Here is a 25,877-nt window from a genome sequence, read left to right on the forward strand (position 1 = left end):
GTCACGGGGTGTGAAGCCGGAGCGGGGCCGCGCGTTCCACGCAGGTAACCGGCACCAGGAGCCGCAGCGGGGAGCTGGCGCCGTGGGGCTGGGGAGGAGGCGAGCGTGGGGCCGACGGCTGGGGGGTGCTGCACGTGGCACGGGGGCGCGTTGGGGTCTCCATCCCCTGCCGGGCTGTAACACGGTGCTCACTGACCCGTGCCACGCCAGGGCCAGCTCGTGTGCCCGCTGCCATCCCCGTCCTTCAGGCCAGCGGCTCACCCCGTGGGACCCCAGTGGGGTGACAGCGGTGTCCCCCCCGGTGTCCCATCCTTGCTGGCTGGGGTCCCTTCGAGCCCCCGGGCTGGCCGTGACCGCGCCGGGCTGAGCTGTCCCAGCCTGACCCCGCCGGGATGCGGCACCACACGCGGGGAGGTCACCGCCGCAGGAGGGACGCGCGCTGCCGTGGGGCCAGGCCATGCCGCTGCCGTCGGCACCGCGCCAACGAGGTTCGGCCAGGGGCGCCCTGCGGCCCCTTCCCCTGCGCCGCCAAGCCGCTGCCCCCCTGCCGCTGCCGGCCCCGGTGCAGCCGGGAGCTGGGACCCGGCGGCGCTGCAGCGGCAGCACTGCGTCATGCAGCAGCTCTCCCCTCGGAGGTGGTTTCCCTCCGGGTTGTTGCTTGGCAGCGGCGGAGGAGCGCTGCGCCGCGCTGCGCCGTGCTGCGGGGACGCGGCAGGCTCTTCAGCGAGCCCCGGGGAGATGAGGAGCAGGGTGATTTATGGCGAGATGACTCAGCTCCGAGCGGGCTGGAGGCAGCGAGGGGCTGCAGCATCAGGCGGGGGGGGGCGCGCAGCCCCCGGCTCTTTTCTGCCAGCCCCCCCCTGCTCTGGGGCTGCATCCCTGCGCCTCCTTTCCCTGCCTGGCTTTCTGGGGTGCAGGCGCTGCCCTGGGGGTCCCCGCAGCCCCCTGGTGCTGTGCCAGACCCTGTGCCCCCAGCCCAGTGGTGCGGGGATGGTGCTGAGCCCCACGGCAGGGCTGCCCCACGCTTACAGGGCCGGGCAGAGAGCGGTGGGGCCGGCTTGTGGGGTGCACGCGGGGGCTCTCCCAGGGGGGGATCCCCACCACCCCTTGCTGCAGCATCCCTTGAGCCAGCCTGCGGCAGCGCTGGGAGCCGGGCGAGCCCGGGATGGGGCCCAGGCTGGGCACTGAGGCTGGGGGGCTGCCCTGTGGTGCTGGGGGGGCCCTGTGCCCACCTCCAGCCGCAGCATCTGCCCACTGCTTTCCCCTGCAGGACGCTGCGCCCAGCACCGCTTCGCTGGGGAGGCATCACAGCCACAGGGCTGCCCCGTGGTGCTCGGGCTGGGGGCACTGCAGAGCCCCCTCCCCGCAGGGCACAGCAACACCCCCGGGGCGAGGGCACCCGCTGGGGACCCTGCAAACTGCCCCCCCCCCCCGCACCCTCCTGCGCGTGGCTCCGGCACAGCCTGGGGCTCGCTTTGGGGATTGCAACGAAGCCTCAGCGCCGCTGCTGCTGCCCCAGCACTGCTGCTGCTGTTCCCGGGGGGCCGCACACCCCCAGCAGCCCAGGGAGCCTCCCGCAGCTCGCTGTGCGCCCCGACCCCGTGCCATGGCAGGGCTGGCCGGCCAGCACGGCCCTCGTGCCAGCAGCGCGCCTGACACCCCGCTGTACGTTTCCCTTACATCCAGCATAAACACGGCCGCGGCCCGGCTCCCAGAGCCCGGCCAAAGCCAGCACGTGGGCGCGGAGCCGCTGCCCGGAGGGACGGGTTTCGTGGGGCCGGCCGTGCCCGCGGCCTTCCCGCTGCCGAGCGCACGTGCCGTGCTGGGCGAGCGGGTGCCCGCGTGCCAGCAGCGGGGTGAGCGGCCCCGTGCCTGCAGCTCAGGTCCCCGAATGCTCGCGGTGTCGGGAGCTGCTCGTTCCCACCGGGGGCTGGCCAGAAATCGGCCCGGATGCCGGGACGGGCGCCCAGCGCTGCGGGACCGCCACGGCCCCGCTCTCCAGGAACGGAGCTGCGTGCCCGGGGGCGGCTCCAGCTGGGACAAAGTGCAGCGCCGCGTGGTTTGGCAAGGCGCGCTCCCGTGGCCGCGGCCGGGGGGGGCTGAGCTGCGCTCCCCCCAGCCACGGTCTCCCCGGCACGCTCCTCCCTGGCGCGGGCATTGAGCGGGGCCGGAGACATGGAGGAGGAGCGCCTGCAAGGAGCGGGCTCTGCCCAGCCCCCCGTCCTCTCCTGGGGACCCCGTGGCCCCCGAGGCTGGAGGTGGCTCGGCTGGGAGCAGCGCGAGCCCTGTGTGCGCCTGTGCTTGTGCCAGCACCAGGTCCCACACTGGCCCCGATCAGCGCGGGGTTGGCACGGACCAGGGAGCGATCCCAGGGGCACGTTTGGTGTTTGGGGCCAGCATGGCGCAGACGTGACCGGTGCCAGCACTGCAGCCGTGGTGTGCTGGTGCCGTGGTGGAAGGAGAGGGGCTTCAGGGGGAGCAGAAACCCGTGGGGAGCTCGCGGCGCCTCTGCAGACCCCGTTCGGATCCTGTGCCGGGACTGTGCTCAAACCACGCTCCTGACGTCGGCCTTGGACCCGTCCCAAATCCTCCCGATCGGGGCCGTGTGGAGCTCCGAGCCCCGGGCAGGAGCCCCCCGGGTGCTGCAGAGCCGTGCCGTGGCCCCTGCCCGCTCTGCCCCCGCTTCCCAGCTGTGGTGCGGGGCCGGGGCCAGGCAGGCTCCTTGCACACCCGCCCCGGGTGCCGTGGGGGCTGCCGGGGATCTCCAGGGGTCCTGGGCAGGCTTCGCAGCCTCTGACCCCCGGCCTCACAGTGCTGGAGCCAGCCACGGTGCTCCAAGCCCTCTCTCCGTGCCCAGTTTGTGTCCGTGCAGGGGACGTGGGCCTGCAGGGGGGTGGCTCGGAGCGGGGAGCTGCTTCTGGACACCGGCCTTGGGTCATGGCACGTGCCCTGCGCAGGCTGGGCCCCGCTGGGCAGCCCCGCTCGGCCTGTGCCGGGTGCCACCGGCGGTGCCGCGGGCACCAAACGCAGCGCCCGTGCCGCAGGCAGCCCCTGGGCAGGAATGCGGCCGGGGCCGGGCGAGTGCAGCTGGATGTCGGAGCTGTCTGGCTGCCAGCTCCCATCCCCTCCCCGGCCTCTCCCTCGCCGCCCCCCCGCCGGCCTCTCCGCCTTCCCCGCTCCCCCCTCCGCGGCCTCTTCCTGCCTTGGCCGCGGCCGAGATCTTCTGGGGCTCAGGTGAAACGCTCCCCACCGCCGTGGGACGCGCCGGGCCCCCGCAGCCCTGGCCCCCGCCGCCGCCACCTCGGCCTCTCCGGGCACGGGCACGTCCCCGGCCGTGCCGCGGTGCTGGGCGCGGGGAGCCGGTTCCTTTCCTGGGACAGAGCCCGGAGGGGAGCGGGGAAGGGGCCCCCAAAGCGCTGCGGGCGGTGGGGAAGGGCAGGCAGCTGCCTGCGTGCTGCCTCCTGCGGCCTGCCCATGTTCCTGGGGGCCGTGGGGCCCACACAGCCCTGTGTGGGGTGCGGGGGGTGCAGGAGCCCCCAGCCCCACACGCGCAGGGCTCCGGCAGGTTGTGGGGGCTGGCGTGTTCCCCGCTGCAGTGCCAGGCCGAGGTGCCCGGCCCCATGGCGAGGGCTGGCACCGAGCCCTGGAAGAGGTCGCGCTCATCCTTCGAGCCCCCCAAGGGCGTGGGGAGTGGTGGTGGGTCCCAGCCGGGCCCCCCAGGAGGAGACGGGCACCTCGTGCAAGCAGCACCGTGCAGGGCACCCACGGGTGCCAACGAGCCCAGCACCAGGCAGGAGTGGAGCCGTGACCAGGCGCCCGGTCTGCGCGGCCCCGGGGCCGGCGGCGTAACCGTGCTCTCTGTCTCCGGCTCGCAGGGGGAAGAGGAGCCCGAGGAGAACCAGAGCAAGGAGGAGAAGCAGGATCCGGGGACGCCCATGAGGAAAGCCGGGCGGCCCGGGCGGAAGCGCAAGCATGCCCAGGTGAGCGCGCGGGGGCGAGGCGGGGGCAGCAGGCGGCCCCCCGTGTGCGTCCCGCACCGAGCGAGCTGCGCTGGGCCGGGACTACGGCTCCCGGCGTGCCGCGGGCCAGCCCGCCTCCCTGCGTGCCTCCGGCCGGGAGGAAAGTCCGAGAGCGGCGCAGCGGCTGGAGGGAAGTGTGCCCCCCCCCCCCCCGGCAGAGCCCTCCCTGCCGCAGCCCCAGCGCCTCCCCCTTCCCCCCGGCCCCCAGCCAGCTCCTCCTGCCCTGGCAGCGCTCGGGGCTTTGGCACCGCTTTGGTCGAGGCCCCGCTGTGCACTTGCTCCCCGTGCGGGGGGCTGGCTGCCCCGCTCCCCCCCCCCGCCAGCCCCCGGAGCTGTGCAGCTCTGGGATGGCCCCTGGGGCTCGCTCCAGCAGCTTCAATGACAAGGGGACGGTGGCCGTGCGGAGCCCAGCTCCCTGCTGGCTCCCCCCAGCTCCCACGGCGTGGGCGATGCCGGCTGCCACAACCCCGCACGCCCCAGCCCCGCTGCAGCCCCTGTCCGGGTGCGGGGCTCAGCGAGCTCCAAGCTCAGCAGTGCTGCTGGGCAGGATCGCGCCCTGCCGCGTGCCCAAGTGCCGTGCCCGGCTGTCCCCAAGGCTGTCCCCACGTCCCTGCTCCTGCCGTCCCTGCCCAGGCAGGCAGTTGAAATGGCTGCCCCAGGGGAAGGCTCAGGCGGCGCCGTGGAGTTTGCCGTGGAGTGGAGCCACAGGAGGGGCGCAGGCAGCAGCCAGCCCTGGTGGGGCGCCGGGTTTGGGCACCCTGTTCCTGCAGGACTCGAGGTGGTGGCTCTGTCCCCACGAGCACTGGCACAGGGACACGTGGGCACGTGCGGTGCCGGTGGGCACGGCGGGGGAGCGCGCGGTGGCAGACCCGGTGCTGGGGTGGGAAGGGCTGTGCCAGCCACCAGGTACCCTGCCGCCGCGGTTCAATGCCTGGGGCAGGGGGGGCGGCGTTCCCTGGGGTGCCACAACCCCAGCGGGAAGGGACACGGAGCCCCTGGGCGTGGGGCTGGTGCCGAGGGGCAGCGGGGAGCCGCCACGGCCGTCGCAGAGCGCACACATGGCTGCGGGGGGTGCCCAGCCTGCACGGGCAGCGCCCCGTCCCTGTCCCCGAACCCCCGCGGGAGCTGAGGGGGGGGGCAGAGCTCCGGTCGGGCCGCCCGTGGCTGGACGCCAGCAGTCTTATGGGGAGCACATGGAGACAAGCAGGGGCGGGGAGCGTTTGCTGCTGAAGAAACTTTTTTTTTGCAAAGGTTTGCGGCTGCGAAAAGTTTTCGTTCTGTGCTCGGACACGTCCGAAGTCTCCGTGGGGCTGTGGTGGCCTCGCCTGGCGGGACCATGTGTGGGGCAGGCGCGGTGCGAGGGGGAGCAGTGGGGCGCGGGCCGGAGCGGCTATAAATACAGCGGGTGGGAGGTGAGAGGGGAGGGCGGGGAGCTGTTGCGGTGGAAGAACAATACTGGCACGGGGACAAACGGGGAGAAGTCGTCCAGGAACAGCCCGAGCCTGGAAACCGGCAGGGCTCTGACCCTCGGAGGGGGCGACCCTCAGAGAGCCGCGGGACGAGAGGTCCCCGCGTCCAGCCTGGGGGGCATCGGTGGCGGCAGCAGTGCCGCGATGCTGGGCACCTCCTGGTGCCCGGTGCCGGAGGCTGGAGGTGGCACGAGCCTGCAGCGGCCCCGGCTCCGAGGGGGGTGCCCAGGCCCCCGCACTTCGTGCCCGCTGTGTACACTGCACGGCCAGCGGCTCTGCCGCAGTGAGCGGAGCTGGCAGAGCCCCGCGGCCCCGTGGCTGCCCGGGCAGTGCCAGGAGAGCGCCGCTGCGCTTGGGAAAGCCCCGGCCGGGTGTGGGTTGCTATTAATATCCTCCCAGCTGGAGAGCCCCGCGGTGCCGGCTCCCGCGGCGAGGCCAGGCCGTGACCGGAGGAGCTGGACCCGGGTGGAGAGGAGCCAGCGCGCAGTGTGGGGCGCTGGGAGCGGGGGTTTAACCCCTGGGGGCCGGCCGAGGGGTCCCGGCCCCGCGCTCACCGCGGGCAGAGGCTTTGCAGAAGGGTGCTGAGCACCCCCGTGGCTGGTGCAGCGCTTCGGGACGCAGCAAATACGGGGCCTGGTGGGGGTCCGGGCACCGAGGGCTTGTGCTGATCCCAGCGTGTCGGCGGGGCAGGGAGCTGTGCCCCGGCTCCCCAGCCCGGATGGGACTGGGGGGGACGTGGGGCGCAGAGCCGGGAACCCGGCGGAGGCTGTCCGGGGAGGGGGCGGGAAGCCCTTCCTGCAGCTGTAACCGGACCTTTTGTTTTTCCAGGTGTTCGGAGGTATTTTTCCCGAGGGGTGACGTTGTCAGCCAGGTGAGCAGGGCCCGGGGCAGGGAGGCTCTGCCCCAGCACGCTGCTCCCAGCGGGACCATGCGGGCGGCCCCCGCCTGGCTGGGGACCCTGCGGGGACCCAGCTGGGGCCCCTGTGACGCCCTGCGGGGACAAGAACCGCGGGGTGTTGGTGTCGGCAGCAGCTGGCAGGCCGTGCCGTGCCACCCCCTGCTGTGCCGTGCCGTTCGGAGCTGAGCCCTACGGTGGGGAGCGAAGCCACCTTGAGCTGTGCCGTGCCGTGGATCTGAGACCGGTGCCCCAGGGGGGGACAGCAGCAGGACACCCCCAGACAGTGCCTCCATGGTCAGTGCTGCAGGCAGCAGTGACTCCCGTGTGGTGCTCAGCCTGCTGGGGGGACAGGCAGGAGCCATCCCGGGCACCCTTAGGGTGTGCCCAGCACCGTCCTGGCTGCGGTGCCTGGGGGTGGCAGAGCAGTGCCATCCCCTGTCCCCCTGCAGGGACAGGTCCCCGGCACAGCCCCGGCACAGCCCCTGTGCCCCGGCAGCAGCGGGGCCGCCCCTCTCCCGGCAGAGCAGCGTCCTTGGCGGGGGCCCAGCGGCCGCGCGGAGGGGAGGGGAGCGCGGAGAAAGGCAGCGCTTGTTCCCAGGGCCGGCCGGCCTGGAGGAAGCGGGTGGGTGGGAAGGCAGTGCCGGCCCGGCCAGGCCTTCCTCGGGGGACGGGGACGGGCGCCGGGGTGGATCCCGACCCCTTCCCCTGCGCCTCCCGGGCACGGCAGCAGAAATGCTCGAGCGGCAGCACCGGAACGTGCCGGCGGCGCGGGGGGCCTGGAGAACCACGGGGCCCGTCCTGACCCAGGTAGGGCTGCAGGAGCGGTGCCGGAGCCCCGTGGCACAGCCCCCTCGCAGGCACGGAGCACCGCTGCCGTGCCAAACTGTGCTGGCTGCGTGCCGGCCGTGCTGCCTCTCCCACCCCCTGCACCCCGCCGCGGGACCCCAGACCCTCTCCAGGGCCTGGCTCGGCTTCGCACGCCCTGGGGCAGGAGGAGGGGACATCAGGTCCCGCGGGGAGGGCATGGCCCCGACGCTCAGCCCTGCCTGCGTGGTCACGTCCCAGGAGGCCGTCGTGCAGGGGGACACGGCCCCTCTTCTGCCCTGGGTTAAGCCCCCAGCACCCCCCGGTGACACGGCGGGGCCCTCCTGCCCGCCCTGCCTTCCTGGCATTGTCTGCCAGCCCCGCACAGCCTGCGGAGCCCCTGCCCGTGGTGGGTGCCGCGCTGGCGGGGGCCGGGGGCGGCGGGCGTGCGGTGACGCCAGCTTCCTGACGCGGAGGCGGGCAGGGGGCGGCCGTGCCCGCGGGAAGGGCTGCGGGAAGGGCTGCAGCACGGCCGGGAAGGGGCTGCCAAGGGAGGAGCTGGAGCAGGGCCAGGGCTCCGGCGCGGCGCTGGAGGCGCACGGAGCATGGGGAGGGGGCGGCCAGCTCCCGTCCGGGGCGCAGCGGGGCCGTGCCGAGCCCCCCGTGGCCGTGCCTCCCGCCAGCCCGTGCCGCCGCCTAATCCAAACCACATTGGTCGGCGCTTCCCGTTTCCTCCCTGGGAAGCGCACGCAGCCCCTCGCATTGTTTTCGGCACGGCAGCAGGATGCGGCCCTGAGCGGGAGGCGAGAGCGGGGCCGGGGGCACGCACGGCGGCGGGGCCGGGAGGCTGCGGACCCCAGGGGAGGGCAGCAGCCACCACGGCCGTGCAGGGGGCTGGCAGCGTGCAGGGAACAGCGGGAAGCAGCTGCCTTAGCGCCTGCTGCAGGGCCTGCCGCAGGGACCTGGGCCCTCAGCCCATTCCCGTGCTCCCCCTGCTCGTCCCTCTGCCTTCAGCCCCTTACAGCGAGCTCTGGGGCACAGGGACGCAGTGCAGCTCCCAAACCCTGCTTGGATTCGCCCCAAACCCCTTTCTGAGCCCCCCCGGCAGCTCCGAGCCCCCAGCCGTGGTGGTTCAGGCGCCGGCGGTGCGAGGGTGGCAGGGGGACGCCGGGGGGGAGCGGGAGCGTGCGCCGCACAATCACTTCCAGACCCTGCGCGAGGTTCGTGTGCAGGCCCCGACCCCTCGCGGCTCCCCCTGCTCCCCGGCGTCTCTCCGTGGACGTGGCCGCATCCAGCCCCCTGGAGCCACCCGGGGCACGGCGCCACGCTGCTGGGGGCGCACCTTGGTGTCCCCACAGCCCTGTCACTGCAGTCCTGCGGGTTCCAGGGAGCCTGCGCGGTGGCCGCGTGCTCGGCGAGGTTTGTCCTTCAGCCTCGTCCTGCTGCGCGCGCCCTTGCTCTTGTCCGGGCTCTCCTGCGGCACGGCGCAGCGAGCCACCTCCGCCCTGCCGGTGGCACGGGCTTTCTGCTAGGCCTGGCCACGTCCGCCTGGGGACCGGTGGCCCTCTGGCATGGGGAGAGGCTGCCCGGCGTCCCCAGGACTGGCCGTAGTGGCTCGTGTGTCCCCGGTGTCCCTTGTGCTTGTGCACACTCGGCCCCACAAGCGATGCCATCGCTCCGGGGGTCGCCGCGTCCCTGGGAGCGGTGGGAGCGGGACCAGCCCGGCTCCAGCTGCCCCCCCCAGCACTGGCACTGCAGCGGGGGCCGTGCAGCACAAACCCTGCACGGCGTGGAGGCCCTGGGGAGCGCTGCCCTGCATCCCCGTGCCCCGCGCTGCTACCGCTGGCGCTGCCAGACCCCGCCAGGGTCCCCCCGGCACCCTGCGGCTGCCCCCCCCGCCTCTCCAGCCCCGTTCCTCCCCCTGCGGGTTGCCGCGGGCTCGTCCCCTCCTTCCCGGCTGTGCTGGCAGGCTGTGCGCAGCTGCCTCCCCGCCTGCCCCGTCCTTCCCCGCCGCCCTCTCCGGCCGCGCTGCCTGCGCCGGGGCTGGGGCCGGCCGCGAGCGGCTGAGCGAGCGGAGGAAGTGACTGCGGCAGCGGGGCCGGCGGCCGGGCGAGCAGGAAGCGCCCGCCGAGGGGACGCCGCGGCGAGGAGCGCGGCGAGGAGGCGCCTGCGCACGGGCGGCCGGACGGGGGTCTGGGGTCTGCACGGCCCTCGGCAGGGGATGCACGATGGTAAGCGGCATGCGGACCCCCTCGCCCCCCCCGGCAGGCCTGGGGAGGGGGCTCCCGCGCCCTGGGGGTGGCTGGGCCGCGGAGCTGCGCCGCGGGCGAGCGGGTGGCAGCAGCAGTGCAAATGTGGGGTGTGTGGGACAGCAAAGGCCCCTCCGTCACCTGCCGGCCCCCTCGTGCCCCCCAGGACAGGGCTCCCGCCCCACACCTCGTGCGAGGAGCCCCCCCAGGGCGAGGGGAGGGCGCGCAGCGCAGCCCGGGCACCCTGCTCACGCCAAGCCTGGCTGGCAGCTCGGCATTTGCTTCCTCGCCGCCTGGCTCCTCGCCACCAAACGGTGCATCCTGGGACGTGTAGTTCAGGGGGAGGACGGAGCCCGCCGCCAGCTCCCCGCTGCGCCACCCGGGCCCCGTGCCGTGGCCCCGGAGCTCACTGCCCCCCGGCACCGCGGGGACCCTGAGGTGGGCGCTGGCAGCGGCGCAGGGAAGGTTTCGGCGCACTGCCTGTCCCCCCTGCACTTCCTGGCAGCCCCGCCACAGAACTGGGGGGCTCTGCCCCGGGAGGGCAGGCCCAGCTGGGCCACGAGCAGGCCTGGGGGCCTCCTGCTCTGTCCCAGGGCTGGAGCAGAACCGCCGCGGCTCCAGGGCTCCTGCAGAGCTGGCGCTGCAGTGAGGGAGGCGAGCGCGGGGCCCGGGGTGCTCAGGCTCACGGAGGCGAGCGTGGAGCACAGGAAACAGCCGGGTGCCACCGCCCCAGCGCGGGGAGGCAGCGGCAGCACCCGCGGCTGTCAGCCCTCGGGGGGTTCGTCCGCCCGTGTCCCAGGGCTGGCAGAGCCGGTGTGACCCCGGGGTTTGACACCAGGGTTTGACACCGGGCTTTGCACCGCCGCCAGCGCACGGGGCCGCGGGGAGGCCGGTGCCGGTGCGAGGCCCCTCGTGAGGGCCCAGCCGTGGTTTGCACCGGCCCCGCCGCTCAGGGTCGGGTCCCACGCTGGCACGGAGCGAGGCTGCGCCCACGGGACAGGGCTGAGCCCGGTGAGCCGGGGGGGGGCTGAGCCCACCGCGCCGCAGCCGAGCCGCGCACCCGGCTGGATGTCGCCGTGACGCAGCAGCACTTTCACTCTCCTTTGCCACGGAAACCGCCGAGCCAGGCTGGGTCCTTTCGCTCTGACTCTGCTCCCACTGCCTCTGTCCACACGCCCTCGCCGCTGCGGCCGCTTCGCCCCCGGACCCAGCAAAGCAGCCTCCGACCCCACGGCCTCGCTCGCCGCTTGCCCGCGCGTGTCCTGGGCACGGCTTCGGCACCGCCGCGCCGCTGCCGTCTCCATCTGTCGCACGGGCTCACGTGCAAGAGCAGCGTCCCGGCGTGCGCCGGCACAGACAGTCCTCCCCCGAGTCTCACACCCACGCACGCCCGCGGGTCTGTCGCTGCACACGCGAGCCGGGACCGGCTGCACACTTCCTGCGGCCGCCGGCACCGCCTGCCACACGCGCACACCCGCCCCGAGGTGTTGGCACCGTCGGTCTGACACACCAGCGCGTGTCACGGGCTCCGGCTGTGCCTGTCACTCTTCCCCGCTCGCACACACACCCTGTTGGCCATGTCCCCGTGTCCCTTGTGCACACGCATGTGTAAACAGGGTGGTGGCAGGGCCTGGCCCTGCCTGCCACACGTGCACGCTCAAAAACGTGGCGTGGGCCCTGCCCGTGGGGCGCACACACGCGTGGCTCTGCCTGTGGGGCACGTACACGTATGAACACCCACACGCACACGTCACGGGCGGTTTCAGGCTCACGCACACACACACGCAGTTGTCACACGCCCCGTCTCTTCCTGTCACATGCACACACGCACACCACGGTGCCCGGCTCCGCCTGTCGTGCGCGTGTGAACACACACACGCTTCTGCCATGGGCCCTGGTTCCACGTGTCCCTCGTACACGTCGCGCTGTCCCCAGCCCCGCTGTGACAGGGTGGGCAGGAGGCACAGCCCTGGTCCTTGGTCCAGGACAGCCGGGTGCCATCCCAATGTGTCCTGGTCCCTGGGGTGTCGTGTATCTGCATCCTGAGGGCACCTTGATCCTCCAGGATCTCCTGACCCTGAAGATGTCCTAGCCACGTGTCCTGGTGCTCACGGTGCCGTGGCAGCGTGTCCTGGGCCTGAGGGTGCCAGGCAATGTGACCTGCCCCGAGGGGACTCACAGCCACACGGCCTGTCCCACGGGTGGCACGGCAGTCTGTCTGTCTTGGTCCCGAGGGTACTGCGGCAGCACGTCTTGGTCCTGAGGGTGTCCTCGTGGTGTGTGCAGGTCCTGAGGGTGTCACGGCATCATGGCCTCTAGCAGGGGGTGTCATGGCAGTGTCCTCATCCTGATGGTGGTATGGCGGTGTGTCCTGGGCCTGGCGGTGCCATGTCCATGTGTCCTGGGCCTGGCAGTGCCATGTCCACGTGTCCTGGGCCTGGCAGTGCCATGTCCATGTGTCCTGTGCCTGGCAGTGCCATGTCCACATGTCCTGGGCCTGGGGGTGCCATGTCCATGTGTCCTGGGCCTGGCAGTGCCATGTCCACATGTCCTGGGCCTGGGGGTGCCATGTCCACGTGCCCTGGGCCTGGCAGTGCCATGTCCATGTGTCCTGGGCCTGGCGGTGCCATGTCCACGTGTCCTGGGCCTGGCAGTGCCATGTCCATGTGTCCTGGGCCTGGCGGTGCCATGTCCACGTGTCCTGGGCCTGGCAGTGCCATGTCCACGTGGCCAGGTCCTGAGAATTCCATGTCATCGTGTCCTCATCCTCAGGGTGCCAAGGAAGCATGTCCTAGTCCCCAGGGTGTCATGGCAGCGTGTCCCCATCCAGGTGGTTTGGTGGCATTACGTCCCGGGCCTCAGGGTGTCTTGGCTTTCTGTTGTGGCCCTGAGGGCCTCAGGGCTGTGTGACCTGGTCCTGGGGATGATGTGGCAGTTTGTCCTTGTCACGAGGGTCCCGTTTCTCTGTGACCTGCCCACCTGGTGCCATACCTGTGTGTGTCCCGAGGGAGTTGTACCGTTATGGCTGGTGTCTGAGGGAGCCATGGCCTCGTGCGCGGAGCCTGAGGGTAACACGGCACCACGTCTTGGTCCTGCTGGTGCCAGGACTTTGTGTTCTGGTCCTGAAAGCACCACGGCAATGTGCATTGGTCCTGGCCATCTCCTGCCAGTGTGTCCTGCTCCTGGGGTGTCCTGCTCCTGAGGATGTCTTGGCCGATTGTCTTCACCCAGAGGGTGGCACCGTGTCCTTGTCCTGAGCACGTCGTCCCAGTGTGTCCTGATCCTGAGGCATCCTGGCAGTCAGTCCTGGTCCCGAGGACATCGGGTCCAAGCGCTATGGTCCTGAGGCTGTCATGTTGTTGTGCCCGGCCCCGGGGGTGTTGTGGAGCACATCCTGGTCCCGCGGTTGTCACTGCGATGTGGCTGCCACCCAAGGGATTCATGGCAGTGTGTCCTGGCCTCACGATGCCACTGCAGTGTCCTAGTCCTGAGTGTCACGGTCATGTCCTCGTCCTGAGGGTCCCCTGGGAGCATGTTCTGGTCCTGAGGGGGCCATGGATGTGGTTGCTGGTCCTGAAGGTGCCATGGCTGCATGTCCCTGTCCTGCAAGTGTCATGGCTGCGTGTGATACTCCTGCAGGTGTCACATCCATGTGCCCTTCTCCTGAGTGTATCATGACAGCGTGTCCTGGTCCTGGACATGTTATGGCGCTGTGACCTGATTCTGAGGGTGCCACCGCTATCTGTCCTGGTCCCCAGGGTGTCGTGTCCCTGTGCCACAGTCCTGCAGGTGTCAGAGTCCGTGTGTCCGGGTCCAGAGGTGGCCATGGCTTTGTGTCCTGGTCCTGAGGGTGTCACAGACTTTTCTCTTGGTCGTGGCCATCTGTCCAGGTCCTGAGGGTGACACTAAAGCGTGTCCTTGGCCTGATTGTGCCATGACATTGTGTCCTTGTCCATGGGGTTGTTGTGGCAGTGTGCCTGGGTCTTGATGTTGTCACATCGGTGTGTCCTCTTCCTGAGGGTGTCAGGGCATCACACCCAGGTCCTCATGGTGTCAGATGCTTTCACTTTTGTCCTAACGGTGTCCTGGCATTCTGTCCCAGTCCTGAGGGTGCCATGGCCACGTCTCCTGGTCCTGATGGTGTCATGGCAGCATGTCATCGTCCTCACGGTGACACAGCTTTGTCTTCTGGTCCGGAGGGTGCCATAGCAGTGTTTCCTGGTGCTGAGGTGGGCATAGCCTTCGGTCCATGTCCTGAGGTTCCTGTGGCAGTGGGCCCTGGTCCTCAGGGTGTCACGGCAGTGTATTAAGGTCCCCATCCTCTCACATCCTTTTCTGTTTGTGCTGAGGGTGTGTCCTGGTCCTGATGGTGCCGCAGCAGCGTGTCCTCCTCCTGGAGGTGTCATTGCAGCGTATCCTGCTGCTGAGGGTGCCACGTCCTTCTGTCTTGGTCCTGAGGGTATCGTGGCACCATACCCTGGTCCTGAGGGTGCCGTGGTGTTGGGGCTGATGCCTGCAGGCAGCTCAGCACCATGCAGCCGCTTGCTCACCCTACCACCACCACCAGTGGAAAGGAAAAGAAAAAGCAAGGAATCCTGTGAGCCAGGTAGAAATTGTTCAATAAGCGAAGGAGTGGAAGAAGAGAGAAAGAAAACCAAAGCAGGGATGCGAAGGCTCTCGCTCAGCACCTCCTGCAGATGCCCAGCCAGTTTCTGGGCACAAGGACAGGGAGCTCCTACAGCCCGCTCTCCCTTCGCATTGCTGAGCACCCCGCAGGGAGGCGCGGGATGTCTCCGTGTCTCCAGTTAGCTGGGGCCACCTGCCTGGTGGTGACCCCCGGGCTGCTGTGCGAGGAACTGGGACGGCCTCGGCGCTGTGCCGGCAGTGGTCAGCCCCGGGTAAAGTCCGTGTGCTGCCGGCATCGCCGGGGCACAGATCTGAAGCGCAGCACCTTGTGAGCTGCTGTGAAGAAAATGAACTCCGTGCCAGCCAGAGCCAGAGCGCACGGCCCCGTGCCCAGGTCTTGAGGGCTCTCTGCAGCACGTCCCCGTCCGGCACGTGCCACGCAGCCTGGTCCTGGTGGCTCTGTGGCAGCGTGTCCTGGCCCAGAGGCCGCCGTGTCCTTGTGTCCGCAGCCTGGGGGCGTAATGGCTGGCTGCAGGTCCTGGTCCTGGTGGCACCACGGCAGCGTCCCCTGCTCCTCACGGTGCCACCAAAGCGTATCCTGGTGCTGCACAGGTCATGGGCGCATGTCCTGACGCTGTCCTGGCAAGGTGACGTGCTACTGAAGGTACCATGGCTGTGTCCTGCTCCTCTCGGTGTCATGGCAGGGAGTCCTGGTCCCGGGGGTGCCATGGTGGTGTGCCTTTCTCCTCAGGGCGCCATGGCCGTGTGTCCTTGCCCTGAGGTTGTCATGATGTTGTGTCCTTGCCTCGATGGTTCCATGGCACCGTGTTGTCCTGGGGTGCCGTGGCAGCGTGTCCTGACCTGTCACGGTGCTGTGTCCTGTTTGTGAGGTGGCCATGTCACTGTGTTATGCTCCCGAGGTTGCCAGGGCCTCTTACTCTGCTCCCCTGTATCATGGCAGTGTGCTGAGGGTGCTGTCCGTGTCCCGGCGCTGATGGTCCCGCAGCCGTGCCCCCAGGTCCAGAGGGTGCCATTGCAGTGTCCTGCGTGTGTCCTGTCCGTGTGTCCTGGTTCTGGGGGTGTCCCAGCTTCATGTCCTGGTGCTGACAGTGCCGGGCCTGGTGTCCTGCTCAGGAGGATGTCACAGCAATGTGCTGTGGTTCTGAGGGTGCCATGTGTGTCATTGTCCTGAGGGCACAGCAGCGTGTCCTAGTCCTGCCAGCGTCACGCTGCTGTGCCGTGGTCCTGAGAGCGCCACTGAGGCCTGTCCTGGCCCTGTGGGTGCCACCACCTTGTGTCCTGGTCCCAAGCATGTCCTAGTGCTGAGGGTGCCACGGCACTGTGTTCTGGTCCTGAGGGTGTCACCGTGTTTTGGCAATGTCCCAGCGGTGCCGTGGCAGCACGTCTGGCCCTGGGAGTGTCGTGGCATTGGGTTCTGGGCCTGAAAGTGCCACGGCTGTGTCCTTGTCCCAAGGGTGTCACAGCACTTAGTCCTGGTCCTGAGCGTGCTATGGCATTGTGTCGTGGTCTTGAGAGGGTCATGGTGTTGTGTCCTTGTCATGAGGGTGCTGTGGACACGTGTCCCGATCCTCAGGGCGTCATGGCATTTGGTCGTGGTCCTGAGCGTGTGCTGGCACCTTGTCCTGGTCCTGGGTGTGCCACCGTGGCTTGTCCTGGTCCTGAGGGTGTCGTGGCAACATGACCTGGTGCTGAGGGTATCAGGACAGCGTGTCCTGGTCCTGAGGATTTCGTGGGAGTGCGTCCTGGTCCGGAGGGTGCTGTGACCTTGTGTCCTGGCCCTGAAGGTGTCATGGCTGCGTGTCCTCGCCCTGAGGGTGCTGTGGCCTTGTGTCCTGGTCCCAAGGTCTCTGTGGCACTTTGTCCTAGTCCTGAGGGAGCCATGGCACTGTTTCCTTGTCCTGAGGTGTCATGGCACCGTATCTTCGTCCTGAGGGTGTCGTGTCTGTGGGTCCTGGAGCTGTGGGATCCACGGACGGTTTTCCTGATCCTAGGGATGTCACAGATACGTCTCCATGGCCTGAAGGTGTCATGACAGCATGTCTGGGTCCTGAGGGAGCCAGAGCACTGTGTCCTCCTTCTGAGGATGTCATGGTGCTGTGTCCTGGGCCTGAAGGTGCCAAGACATTGTTTCCTGGCCCTGAGGGTGCAGTGCCACGTCTGTCCTGGTCCTTGTGTCTTGTCCTCAGTGACACATGTCAGTGTCTCCTGGTCCTCTGTGTCCTGGCAGCATCTCCTGGTCCTAAGGTTTTCCATGTCCTGGTCCTGAGGGTGCCGTGGTGTTGTGTCACGGTCCTGATGCTGCCGTGGGAGCTTGTTCGTGTCCTGAGGGTGTCGTGGCAGTGTGTCCTTGTCCTGAAGTGTCGTGGCAGCATATCCTGGTCCTTGGGGTGTCCCGGCAGAGTATCCAGGACCTCATGGGGCCACATGCCTTTCTCTTGCTTGGGAGGGTTTCATGGCATTGTGTCCTGATCCTGAGAGCGCTATGGTAACGTGTCTTGGTCCCAATGGCTGCGTGGCAGCGTGTCCTGGTCCTGAGGGTGTCACGTCCCCGTGTCCTGGTCCTGTGGGTGTCACAGCTTTGTGTCCTGGCCTTCACAGTGTCCCGTCTGCGTGTCGTGGTCCCGGGGTGGTCCATGGCAGCGTGCCCCTGGCAGAGTCCCGAGGGCACGGTGGCTGCACGTCCTGGTTACCTGGCAGGCTGCGGCAGCGTCTCCTGCCCCTGCGGTGCTGTCCCAGCCCCGGCCCGCTCCTGGGGTGCGCTGTCAGCCCCTGCAGCCTCACTCGCCCGATTTGCCGGAGCTGGAACTTGGTCTTCTCATGGCAAGTGGCCATCCGGCCCCAGGTCTCCGGGGCCGTGGGCCATGCTCCCACGAGCACCCCCCATGCCATGCTGCCTGTGGCGAGGGAGAGGATTCGGGGGACAGGGACCGACGGGGCCGGCAGCCCCGGGGGGTGCCACGGATGGGCAGCCCGGCGGCGGCGTCCCCACACCCATCGCAGATCCTGTCCCTCTCCTTCTTGGCAGGTGGAAAGCAGTGACACCCCCAAAGACATCGCGGCCGTCCCCAAGTGCCCCCCGCCCTGCCCGGAGGCCAGCCCCGCCGAGCCGCTGCCCAACGGGGACCTGGAGGCGGACGGAGCCCAGTGGAAGGGTGCCGAGGAGGGCGGCACGAGCCCCAAGGGCGGGCGCCCCGAGGAGGACGAGACGGAGAGCCTGCCGGACGGCGAGACGGGCCGGGCGCTGGAGAACGGCCGCTGCACCCCCAAGGAGGGCCTGGACGCCCCGGCCGATGAGGGTGAGCTGGCCCCTTCCGACCCCCAGAAGAAACGCGGGAGGAGGAAACTCCTGGAGGCCGCAGAGAAAAGTAAGACCTGAGCGTTCAGGGCCGGCCGCGGCGGGGCGCGGGCGCACGGGGTCCCGCTGTGCCCACGGGGACCCCCGGCCCCTGCCCGGCACGTCGTCCTGGGGGAAGGGGGCAGCGGCCGCCCCTGCTGGGCTGCTGCCGGAGGAGGAGGAGGGGGAGGAAGAGGAGGAGGAGGAGAGGGAGGATGAAGAGGAGGAGGAAGACAAAGAGGAAGGCGAGGAGGAGAAGGAGGAGGAAGATGAGGAGGGGGAGAAATAAGGAGGAGGAGGAGAGGGAGGAGAAAGAAGAGGAGGAAGAGGGACGATGAAGAGGAGGAGGAGAGGAGGAAGACAAGGAGGAAGGGGAGGAGGAGAAGGAGGAGGAAGATGAGGAGGGGGAGAGGGAGGAGGAGGAGGGGGAGGAGGAGGAAGATGAGGAGGGGGAGAAAGATGAGGAGGAGGAGAGGGAGGAGAAAGTAGAGGAAGAAGAGGAAGGATGAAGAGGAGGAGGAGGAGGAGAGGAGAAAGAGATGGAGGAAGAAAACAAGGATAAGGAGGAACAAAAAAGGAGGAGGAACAAAAAAGGAGGAGGAGGAAGAGGAGGAGGGGGGAGAGGAGGAGACAGAAGAAGGAGGAGGAGGAGGAAGAGGAAGAAGAGAGGGAGGAGGAGGAGGAAGAGGAGGAGGAAGATAGATAATGAGGAGGAGGAGAAGGAGGAGGAGGAAAATGAGGAGGAAGAGGAAGAGTAGGAGGAGAAAGAGGAGGAGGAGGAAGAGGGTGACGAAAAGGAAGAGGAGGAGGAGGAAGAGGAAGGGGGGGGAGGAGGATGAGCAAGGGGGGCGGAGGAGGAGGAAGAGGATGAGGAGAGGAAGAGGAGGAGGAGGAGGAGGAAGGCAAGGGGGAGAAAGAGCAGGAAGAGGCAGAGGAGAAGGAAGAGAGGAAGGAGGAGGAGCAGAAGGAGGCGGAAGGGCTCCATGCCACGTGCGATGTGGGCTGGGGGGCGCTGATCAGACCAGGGGCTGCCTTCCCTCCTCCTCTCCTCCGTGAGCAGGGCGGGCAGGGCCGCAGCGGTGTCCTCGTGCGGGTGCCGCGCGGTGCCGCTGTGCCCCAGCCTGCATGCGAGCGTGCCCAGCACGTGCCACATGCGCCGGTGCTTGAGCAGCTTTGCATGGCAGCCCTGCATGTGCCACGGCGGCGTGTGTGTGTGTGCACGGTGCGGTGAGCGGCCGCGCTGCCTCTGCCCCTTCGCCGTCGTCCCCCCCTGGCTGTGCCCGGCAGGGGCAGGGCGCTCGGCTGGGCGCACGCAGCCGGTGCCGGAGCTGCTCGGGGTCTGGCAGTGCACGAGGGGCAGGGGAACAGCCCCGGGCATCGGCACGTGCTGGGTGCCAGCCGGCTGGGCGGCAAGGAAGGCTCCGGGGAGCCTGGTGGGTGCCACGCCAGCCTGGAGCCCTGGCACGGGCTGCCCCAAGAGGGGCCGGGGGCTGCTCCTGGGAGAGCTCCCCGAGCCCAGGGCCGTGGGGCCGGGCACCCTGCTGGGGCAGGGGGGGACAGGGGCACCCAGGGGTGCCCCCAGCCTCAGGCTCTGCCGTGCCTGAGCACCGCCCTGCCCGCTGTGCCTGCCTTGTCCAGCCCCGCGCTGCTGTGCCGTGCCCGTGTGCTGCCCGGGCAGGATGCAGCGCCGCCGGCACGAGCTGGCACGCTGCCTGCGGGGCCCCGCGGGGACCGGCCTGCCCGGGGCTGCTCCGGTTCTGGCGCTGGCTCCGGGCCCCGGCAGCGCTGCTTCGCCCCAGGGAGGCTTCTCCCTTCTCCGTGGCCGTGTCTGGTTACAGGAGGGAGCGGCTCCGCTCGCCCCAGCAGCAGAGGTGTGCCCGGCTCCGTCCGTCCCACACTGGAAGAGCCTGGCCGTGGGGTGGAGAGGTGGGACGGGAGGCACCGACCCCACAGCCGCTGTGCAGAGGGACAGGGTTAGAGCTGGACACTGCTGGCCACACCGACACCGCGGGGTCCTGCAGAACTGGAACAGGGCCCGGGTGAGGGTGAGAGGCGTCAGCCTCTGGCCTCCTGCAGCCCCTCGAGGTGGCTCAGCGCAGGCAGCGACCGCTGGGCCAAGGGATGGAGGCAGGCACGGCTGCACCGGGGATGGAGACGAGCAGGGCGGGGGTGAGGATGAGCGCGGCAGGGCTGGGGACGGAGCTGAGCAAGGCAGATGATGCTGCAGTCACGAGGCCCAGAGCAGCCATCTGAGGGAGAGGAGAAGCCGGGCTGCTGGAGGAGCAGTCAGAGGGAGACTCCTGGCGTGGGGATGGCCCCGCGCCGAGCCGCCTGGGGCCAGCACCCACCTCGGCCAGAGCAGCGGCCCCAGCGTGGCACGGCACGGGGACAGCCCACGGTGCTGCCCTGCGCCACGGCCCGTGCTCCGCGCCACCTGCAGGGCCTGCAGAGCCCTCCGGGGACCCCCCCTGCACATCCCGGGCTGAGCCAACGCTTTGGCCAGGCCTGCGGGGTGGTCGGGAGGCGTGGGAGCGGTGGAGACCCCCCTGCGCTGGGGTCGAGGGCCAGCCCGTGACTCACCCTCCGCGGGGAGCGGTGCGGTGCCAGCGGCAGCGGTCGGGTTTCATCTCCCAGCCAAGGGCTCATGTTCGGCACTTCTCCCCCTGCATTAAAGAGCCCTTTCATACCCGGCGTCATCGGCCCCTGGAGTTCTTGCTCATTCTGCTCGTTCACTTCCTGGCCTTCCCAGCGAAGGGCACCGATCCTGCCCGGGGCTGCCGGGTCTCCTCCAGGGCTGCCGGTGGCCAGGGAGCCCCCAGCAGCCGCGGGCTCTGCAGGTCTCACCTCGAGGCAGGTGCCCAGCACTTGTCTGCGGCTGCTTCGCCACCTTGCAGCGACGCTCTCGGCTCCTGCCAAGTCCTCTTCTGCTTCTTGGTCCTTCAAACCCTGCTTGCTTGCCCCGTGCTCTGTGCCAAACCACCCCGGTCCCTCCCCAAGTGCCCTGGCAGGGGAAGGTTTCCTGATCTGGGCACCAGCTGCGGGCCGGGCCGGGCCTCCCCGCGCCTTCCTGGCCGTGGATGGGTGCCACGTGCCCCGGTGTCCCCACACTCGCTCCGTCTCCAGCCCTGCAGCGAGGAATCCCTTCCTTTGGTCATCCCACATCATCCCCTCTGGGGCTTTTCTGCCCTGCCCGGTGCTTGCTGTGCCCACGTGCCGTGTCCCCCTGTGCAGGGCCAGGCAGAGGGTGCTGAGACTGCCCCCGTGCAGCGGGGCAGGGCGGCCGGGGACCCCCCAGTCCGTCCCCGTGCCTGAGGCCTGACCCGTGCCTCAGTTTCCCCACCTGCAGCCCCCACTGCCTGCAGGCAGGACCGGGAGGACAAGTGACCCGGTCCCCCCGGACAAGCAGACGCTGCCACCCCTGGCACGCAGCCAGGGAGCTCCTGCCCCCCAGAGCCCCCCGCGCCCAGCGCAGGGCTCAGCCGTGCTCCTGCTCCTGGCAGGGCCCGGCTGCCCCACGGATTTCGGGTTCCCAGCACCTCTGGGGCAGGGGAGGACGTGCCTTGGCAGAGCCGCCTGGCTCGCAGCCACCGCCGCCCCGGCATCCGCCTGCCTCTCCCGGCGTCCGGCGTGGGTGGGCGTCCGGGGGGGCTGCGTCCAAGGACCCGGAGGGACACGGTGCTGGGGGCACCCCGGGGTGCACAGGGCGCCGCCTGGCCGGTGTCACCACCCCACGGAGGGGCCAGCAAGGGGGTGCCTGGACACGGGGCGGGGGTCCCGTGGCGTGGCCGGCAGCTGGGGACAAGGCTTGGTGGTGCCGAGGACGCCGCAGCTGCTGGCGCGGCGTGGGTGGGTGCCCCAGCGTGCGCGCGCTGGAGCCCTGCTCCCCCCGCTCCCCGCAGCCTCGTCACTCGGCGGCTTCGAGCGCACAAAGGTTTGCAGCCCCAGAAACGGCCGGGTTATTTTTAGCTGCTTTCCCGGCAGCGGCTTGCGAGTACCTGCAGCGCGCGAGATGGGCCGATAGCACAGGAAGCCGGCCGGGCTCCGCTTCCCCTGCCCGCCCCGGCCCTGCCCGCGGGTGCTGCCGCAGCCCCTGGGTGTGGGGAGGGGACAGGGACCCCTTGGGGCCGCTCGCTGCGATGGGGCCCCCACCCCAGCCACGGCTGCCCCCAGCCGGGGGTCCCAGCCGGGGCCTTTTTCCCCGCCGTGGGGCCTGCGTCCCTGCCCCGTGGCACCAAGCTGACGGCTGCTCTCTGTTCTGTGTGCAGGCAAGGAAGAGAAGGAGGAGAACAACTTCGACACCCTGAAAATGGAGGCAAGTATGCCCCGGGGCACCGCGACACCCGAAGGGGGCACAGCACAGCCCCACTGCAGCCCCTCGGCTGGATGGGGCCCCGCACCCCAAACTCGCAGGGCACCCGACCACAGCTGTGCCTGGCTGGGGCCAAGTGGTGCTGAGCAGCATCCAGGGGCTCTGCCCCGCTGCGTCCCGGGGGGATCCCCCCAGGCTGGGCCCTGAAACGCCCCCGGGGACTGCGCCAGGGGCACCCGTCGTGGTGCCAGGAGCGGTGCCGGCACTGCTGCACCCACTGCTTGGTGCGGGCAGGGGCCAGGGACGTGCATGTGCACGTGTGTGTGCACAGATGTGTGTGTGTGCACGTGTGTGTGTGCGTGTGTGTGTGCACGTGTGTGTTCACATGTGTGTGTGCGTGCACCCAGTTGGGCAGCACCAGCTGTGCCACCCCCCCAGCCAGTGCTGGTGAGCGCAGCGCGAAGCCCCCTGCAGCCCCCCGCAGCCCCCCGCAGTGCCGCCCGCCCTGTCCCCGCGGAGCCGCAGCCTTCATCCTCCTCTCCCTCTCCCCGCTGTCTGACAGGGCTCCCGCGGGCGGCTGCGCGGCGGGCTGGGCTGGGAGTCGAGCCTGCGGCAGCGGCCCATGCAGCGGCACACCTTCCAGGCCGGGGACCCCTACTACATCAGCAAGAGGAAGCGGGACGAGTGGCTGGCCCGCTGGAAGAGGGAGGTAAGGAGACACCGCCGGGGCGACGCCGGCACCGGTGCCGCGGCGTGGGAGCGGGCGCCGGGGGCTGTGCTGCCAGCCCTTCCCGGTTGCTCACTGGGAGCACTGGTGCGGCGCGGAGCCCCGGGCAGGCAGCTCGCGGCAGCGCAGGCAAACGCCACCGGGCACCTGGCCTGGTGCGAGGGGCTCCCGTGGGACCACCGCCCCCAGCAGGGCCCTGCGGACCGTGGTGGTCCCGGGGACGGGGCCCTGTGTGCGCAGCCGCCCGCGCCGGGTGCCCGCAGCGCGCAGAGCGGGGCCCTTCCTCCTCCTCCTCCTCCTCCTCCCCGCGGGGACCGGCCTTTTCTCCCGGTTTCCAGGGGAACCAGCGAGAGCCGTGACGCAATTAAAATAATAAAAGCCGAGGGCGGCGCAGGGGGGCTGCGAGGGGGCTTCGCGGGAGCCCCTGGCTGCAGGGGCGCGAGGAGCCTCGGTGCCGCCCCGCTGCGGGGCTGTGGCCCTGGGGAGCGGGGACCCCGAGGAGCAGGACGAGGCGCTGCACACGCTGCGGGGCGCGGCGCTGTGGCTTTTGGGGGACCCGGGCTGGGTCTCGGGGGACCGCTGGATGTGGGAGACCCCAGCCCGTCCCCGTGCCGGCACTGGGGATGCTCTGCCCTGCGCTCAGGGCCGTTTGTGGGGCCGGGGGACTCCGTGACCCCCACGGCCCGTGGGTCCCCTGGTTCTTTGGGGTCCACAGCGAGGGCCCCTTGGGTGGGTGCAGCCCCCAGCCCCCACCATGGCGCTGGCCCCCACCATGTCCCCGCCGTCCCCCTCTGCGCCGTCCCTCGCTGCCAGCGGGTCTCCCTGGCAACAGGTCCCCTCGGCCACCGCAGCACTATTCACAGCCCCAAGCGCCGCGTGCCGTCCGGCAGGCACTGCGCTGGGGAGGCTGGCATGGCTGGCTCGTCCCCGTGGGGCACGGCGCACACAGCATGGCCACGGCATCCCCACGGGGTGCCGGGTACAGCCACTTTGTCCCCAAGGGGCCTGGGACATGGCTGGCACAGCCAGGACATCCCCACGGGGCCCAAGGCATGGCTGGCATGGCCGTGAGGTCCCCATGGGGTGCGGAACACAGGTGGCGTGGCCGGGGCATTGCCATGGGGTGCAAGGCACGGCCACGGTGTCCCCGTGGGGTGCACGGCACGGCTGTCGTGGCCACAGTGTCCCCGTGGGGTGCACGGCTGGCACAGCTACGATGTCCCCGTGCAGCACAGGACACAGCTGGCACGGCCAGGGCGTCCCCGCAGGCACAACAAGGTCTGGGCACAGCCGAGGGCCCTGAGGGTGTCCGGGGGGGGGATCCCAGCTGGGACGTGCGCCCCGGGGATTTCCACCCAAATGCGTGCCCTGCTCTGGGGCAGGGGACACGGGGACACAGGGGACAGGGGGACGCAGGGACGCGGGCGGTTCCCGCAGCCGCAGGGCGGCGCGGCACAGCCCCGGTGCAGCCGCGCGCTGGCCACGAGCAGCACTGCAGCCTGCGGCACCGCCGCCACGGCCGGGGCCACGCACGCAGCCCCTCGCTGCTGCTTCGCTCTGCACCAAGCCCAGCTGAGGAGATGGGGCTGGGGACATGGGGACGTGGGGACGTGGGGACGTGGGGACGCTCACTGCCCCTTCTCGTCCCGCACAGCCCAGCGCAGGGCTCGGCACAGGCCAGGGGACCACAGCACACATTTTCCTCGGCACAGTTTGCTCGCCAAAAAAAATTCAGATTCAGGTCAGCCAGAATCGCTCGTCGGCCAAAAATAATTGGGGGAAAAACGCTAAAAAAAAATCAAACTACTTCTTTTCAGTGGTTCCTCACTCTCAAACAATGCTGAGTTTAGCCGCGTTTAATTCCTTTATTTTTCTAATAAGACAAAGTGTTTTCTTTTCATTACGGGGAGAAAGCCTGAAATGTGTTCAAGCTGGGTCCGCCCGCCCGCCCTTGATCTCGCAGCGCGGCTGACAAACCGCGCCGCTCGCCGGCCCCGCGCCCATTGTCACCCGGGGCTGGTGGCAGCGGTGCGCTGCCAGGGGACTGCCACCCACGGCACGTGTGGCCACGGCACAGGGGACGGCGTGCCCTCCTGGTGGGCTCCCCAGGCCAGCTGTGCCCCCGGCTGCACCCGGAGGGTTTGGCTCGTTCAGGGGTGCCGGGAGGGCTGGGGGACGGGGACAGTGGCACAGTGGTGGCAGTGGTGAGGGCGGCACAGCCGCGTGCCCGGGAACCTGCCCGGTGCCGGCGCCTTGCTGCCTCCCCTCGCCGCATCGGAGCCCATGGCGCCGGCTGCTTTCTGTCTGCGAGGGCCTCAAACCCTGCAATCAATCCTCCCCAGGACATATTTTGAGCTGTCCGAGCAGGTTGGCGGCTCTCTGCCTCCCTGCGTGGGGGCACTGCTCCGGCCCTGGGCTGCTCTGGGGGCTCTGTCCCCGTGCTGGGGACACCTCGCCCCGGGGGGGGGTCGCTGCCTCCCCAGCACCCCCAGAGCAGCACCCAGGGCGCGGGGAGGGGCTGGGCACCGGCCCTCACCCATCCACTGCAGGATGGAGACGGGATGGGGATGGGATGGGATGGGATGGGGATGGGATGGGGATGGTTTGGGGCTGGGATGAGGCTGGGACAGCTGTGGCCTGAGGGCAGGAGGAGGATGGGTGTGCCCATCTCTGCTTATCTCCACTTTAATTGCCGGTGGATGGGGGATTTCCTCCCTCCCTGGCGCAGGGCACAGCCTGCTCCTTCCCGAGGACAGAGCCCCCCACAGCAATCTGCAGCGTTACCCCCCTGGGGAGGGGCCCACACCTCTGCTAGCGCCGCTTTCCCCTGTGGCAGGCTGCCAAACCCCTCCCGCCTTGCCCACAGCTTTTCTCCCGTGCTTTTTGTGTCCGCCCTGTCCCTCTGGGTCACCCAGCCCCAGCGGGGCTCCCCACACTCTCCCTGCAGCCCCTCGCCCCCCAGCCCTCCCTGCCCACAGCTCGCCCTGCTCCAAACTGCTCTGAGCATGCCCTGGCCCCTCTCAGCCCCAGCCGGGCAGGCGTGGGTGATCTTCTTGCTGGTTTCTGCAGTGCCCAGGGCACAGCGTGCTGCTCCTGCCCAAACCGCTGCTGCCCAGCAGGCCGTGTGTCCCCCCCCAGCTGCCCCCAGTCCCTGGGCACGTCATGGATGTGGCCCCAGCTGGCCCGCAGTCACTAGTCCCCCCCCCTAGCGCCACAGCATCTGTGTGCCGTGGGTGCCCGAGTGCTGTGGGGATTTCCTGGCTGTTGTACGGGACCCCCTCATTCCTGAGAGAATGGGAGTCACTGCCATGGGGGTCCCCGTGCCATGGGGGTCCCTGTGCCATGGGGGTCCCCATGCCATGGGGGTCCCTGTGCCATGGGGGTCCCTGTGCCATGGGGGTCCCTGTGCCACTGGGGTCCC

The 25,877-nt window shown here is 70.0% G+C and overlaps 1 protein-coding gene across 2 annotated transcripts in view; it reads left to right on the forward strand.

The window, feature by feature from the left end:
• Positions 1 to 2,884: 2,884 nt before the first annotated feature.
• Positions 2,885 to 25,877, forward strand: part of DNMT3A (DNA methyltransferase 3 alpha) — a 32,518-nt gene continuing 9,525 nt past the window's right edge. Inside the window, exons 1-5 of one of the 2 annotated variants that reach the window (XM_035321488.1) lie at positions 2,885 to 3,234; positions 3,876 to 3,980; positions 17,112 to 17,382; positions 21,686 to 21,732; positions 22,292 to 22,438. In XM_035321488.1, the coding sequence (XP_035177379.1) occupies positions 2,938 to 3,234; positions 3,876 to 3,980; positions 17,112 to 17,382; positions 21,686 to 21,732; positions 22,292 to 22,438 (867 nt within the window). In that variant the 5' untranslated portion in view covers positions 2,885 to 2,937. Of the gene's footprint in view, positions 3,235 to 3,875; positions 3,981 to 17,111; positions 17,452 to 21,685; positions 21,733 to 22,291; positions 22,439 to 25,877 lie in introns of both variants that reach the window. The other variant, XM_035321487.1, reaches the window with a different exon arrangement.

Source organism: Oxyura jamaicensis, chromosome 3 (genome assembly GCF_011077185.1).
Source record: "Oxyura jamaicensis isolate SHBP4307 breed ruddy duck chromosome 3, BPBGC_Ojam_1.0, whole genome shotgun sequence".
Classification (NCBI taxonomy): Eukaryota; Metazoa; Chordata; class Aves; order Anseriformes; family Anatidae; genus Oxyura; species Oxyura jamaicensis.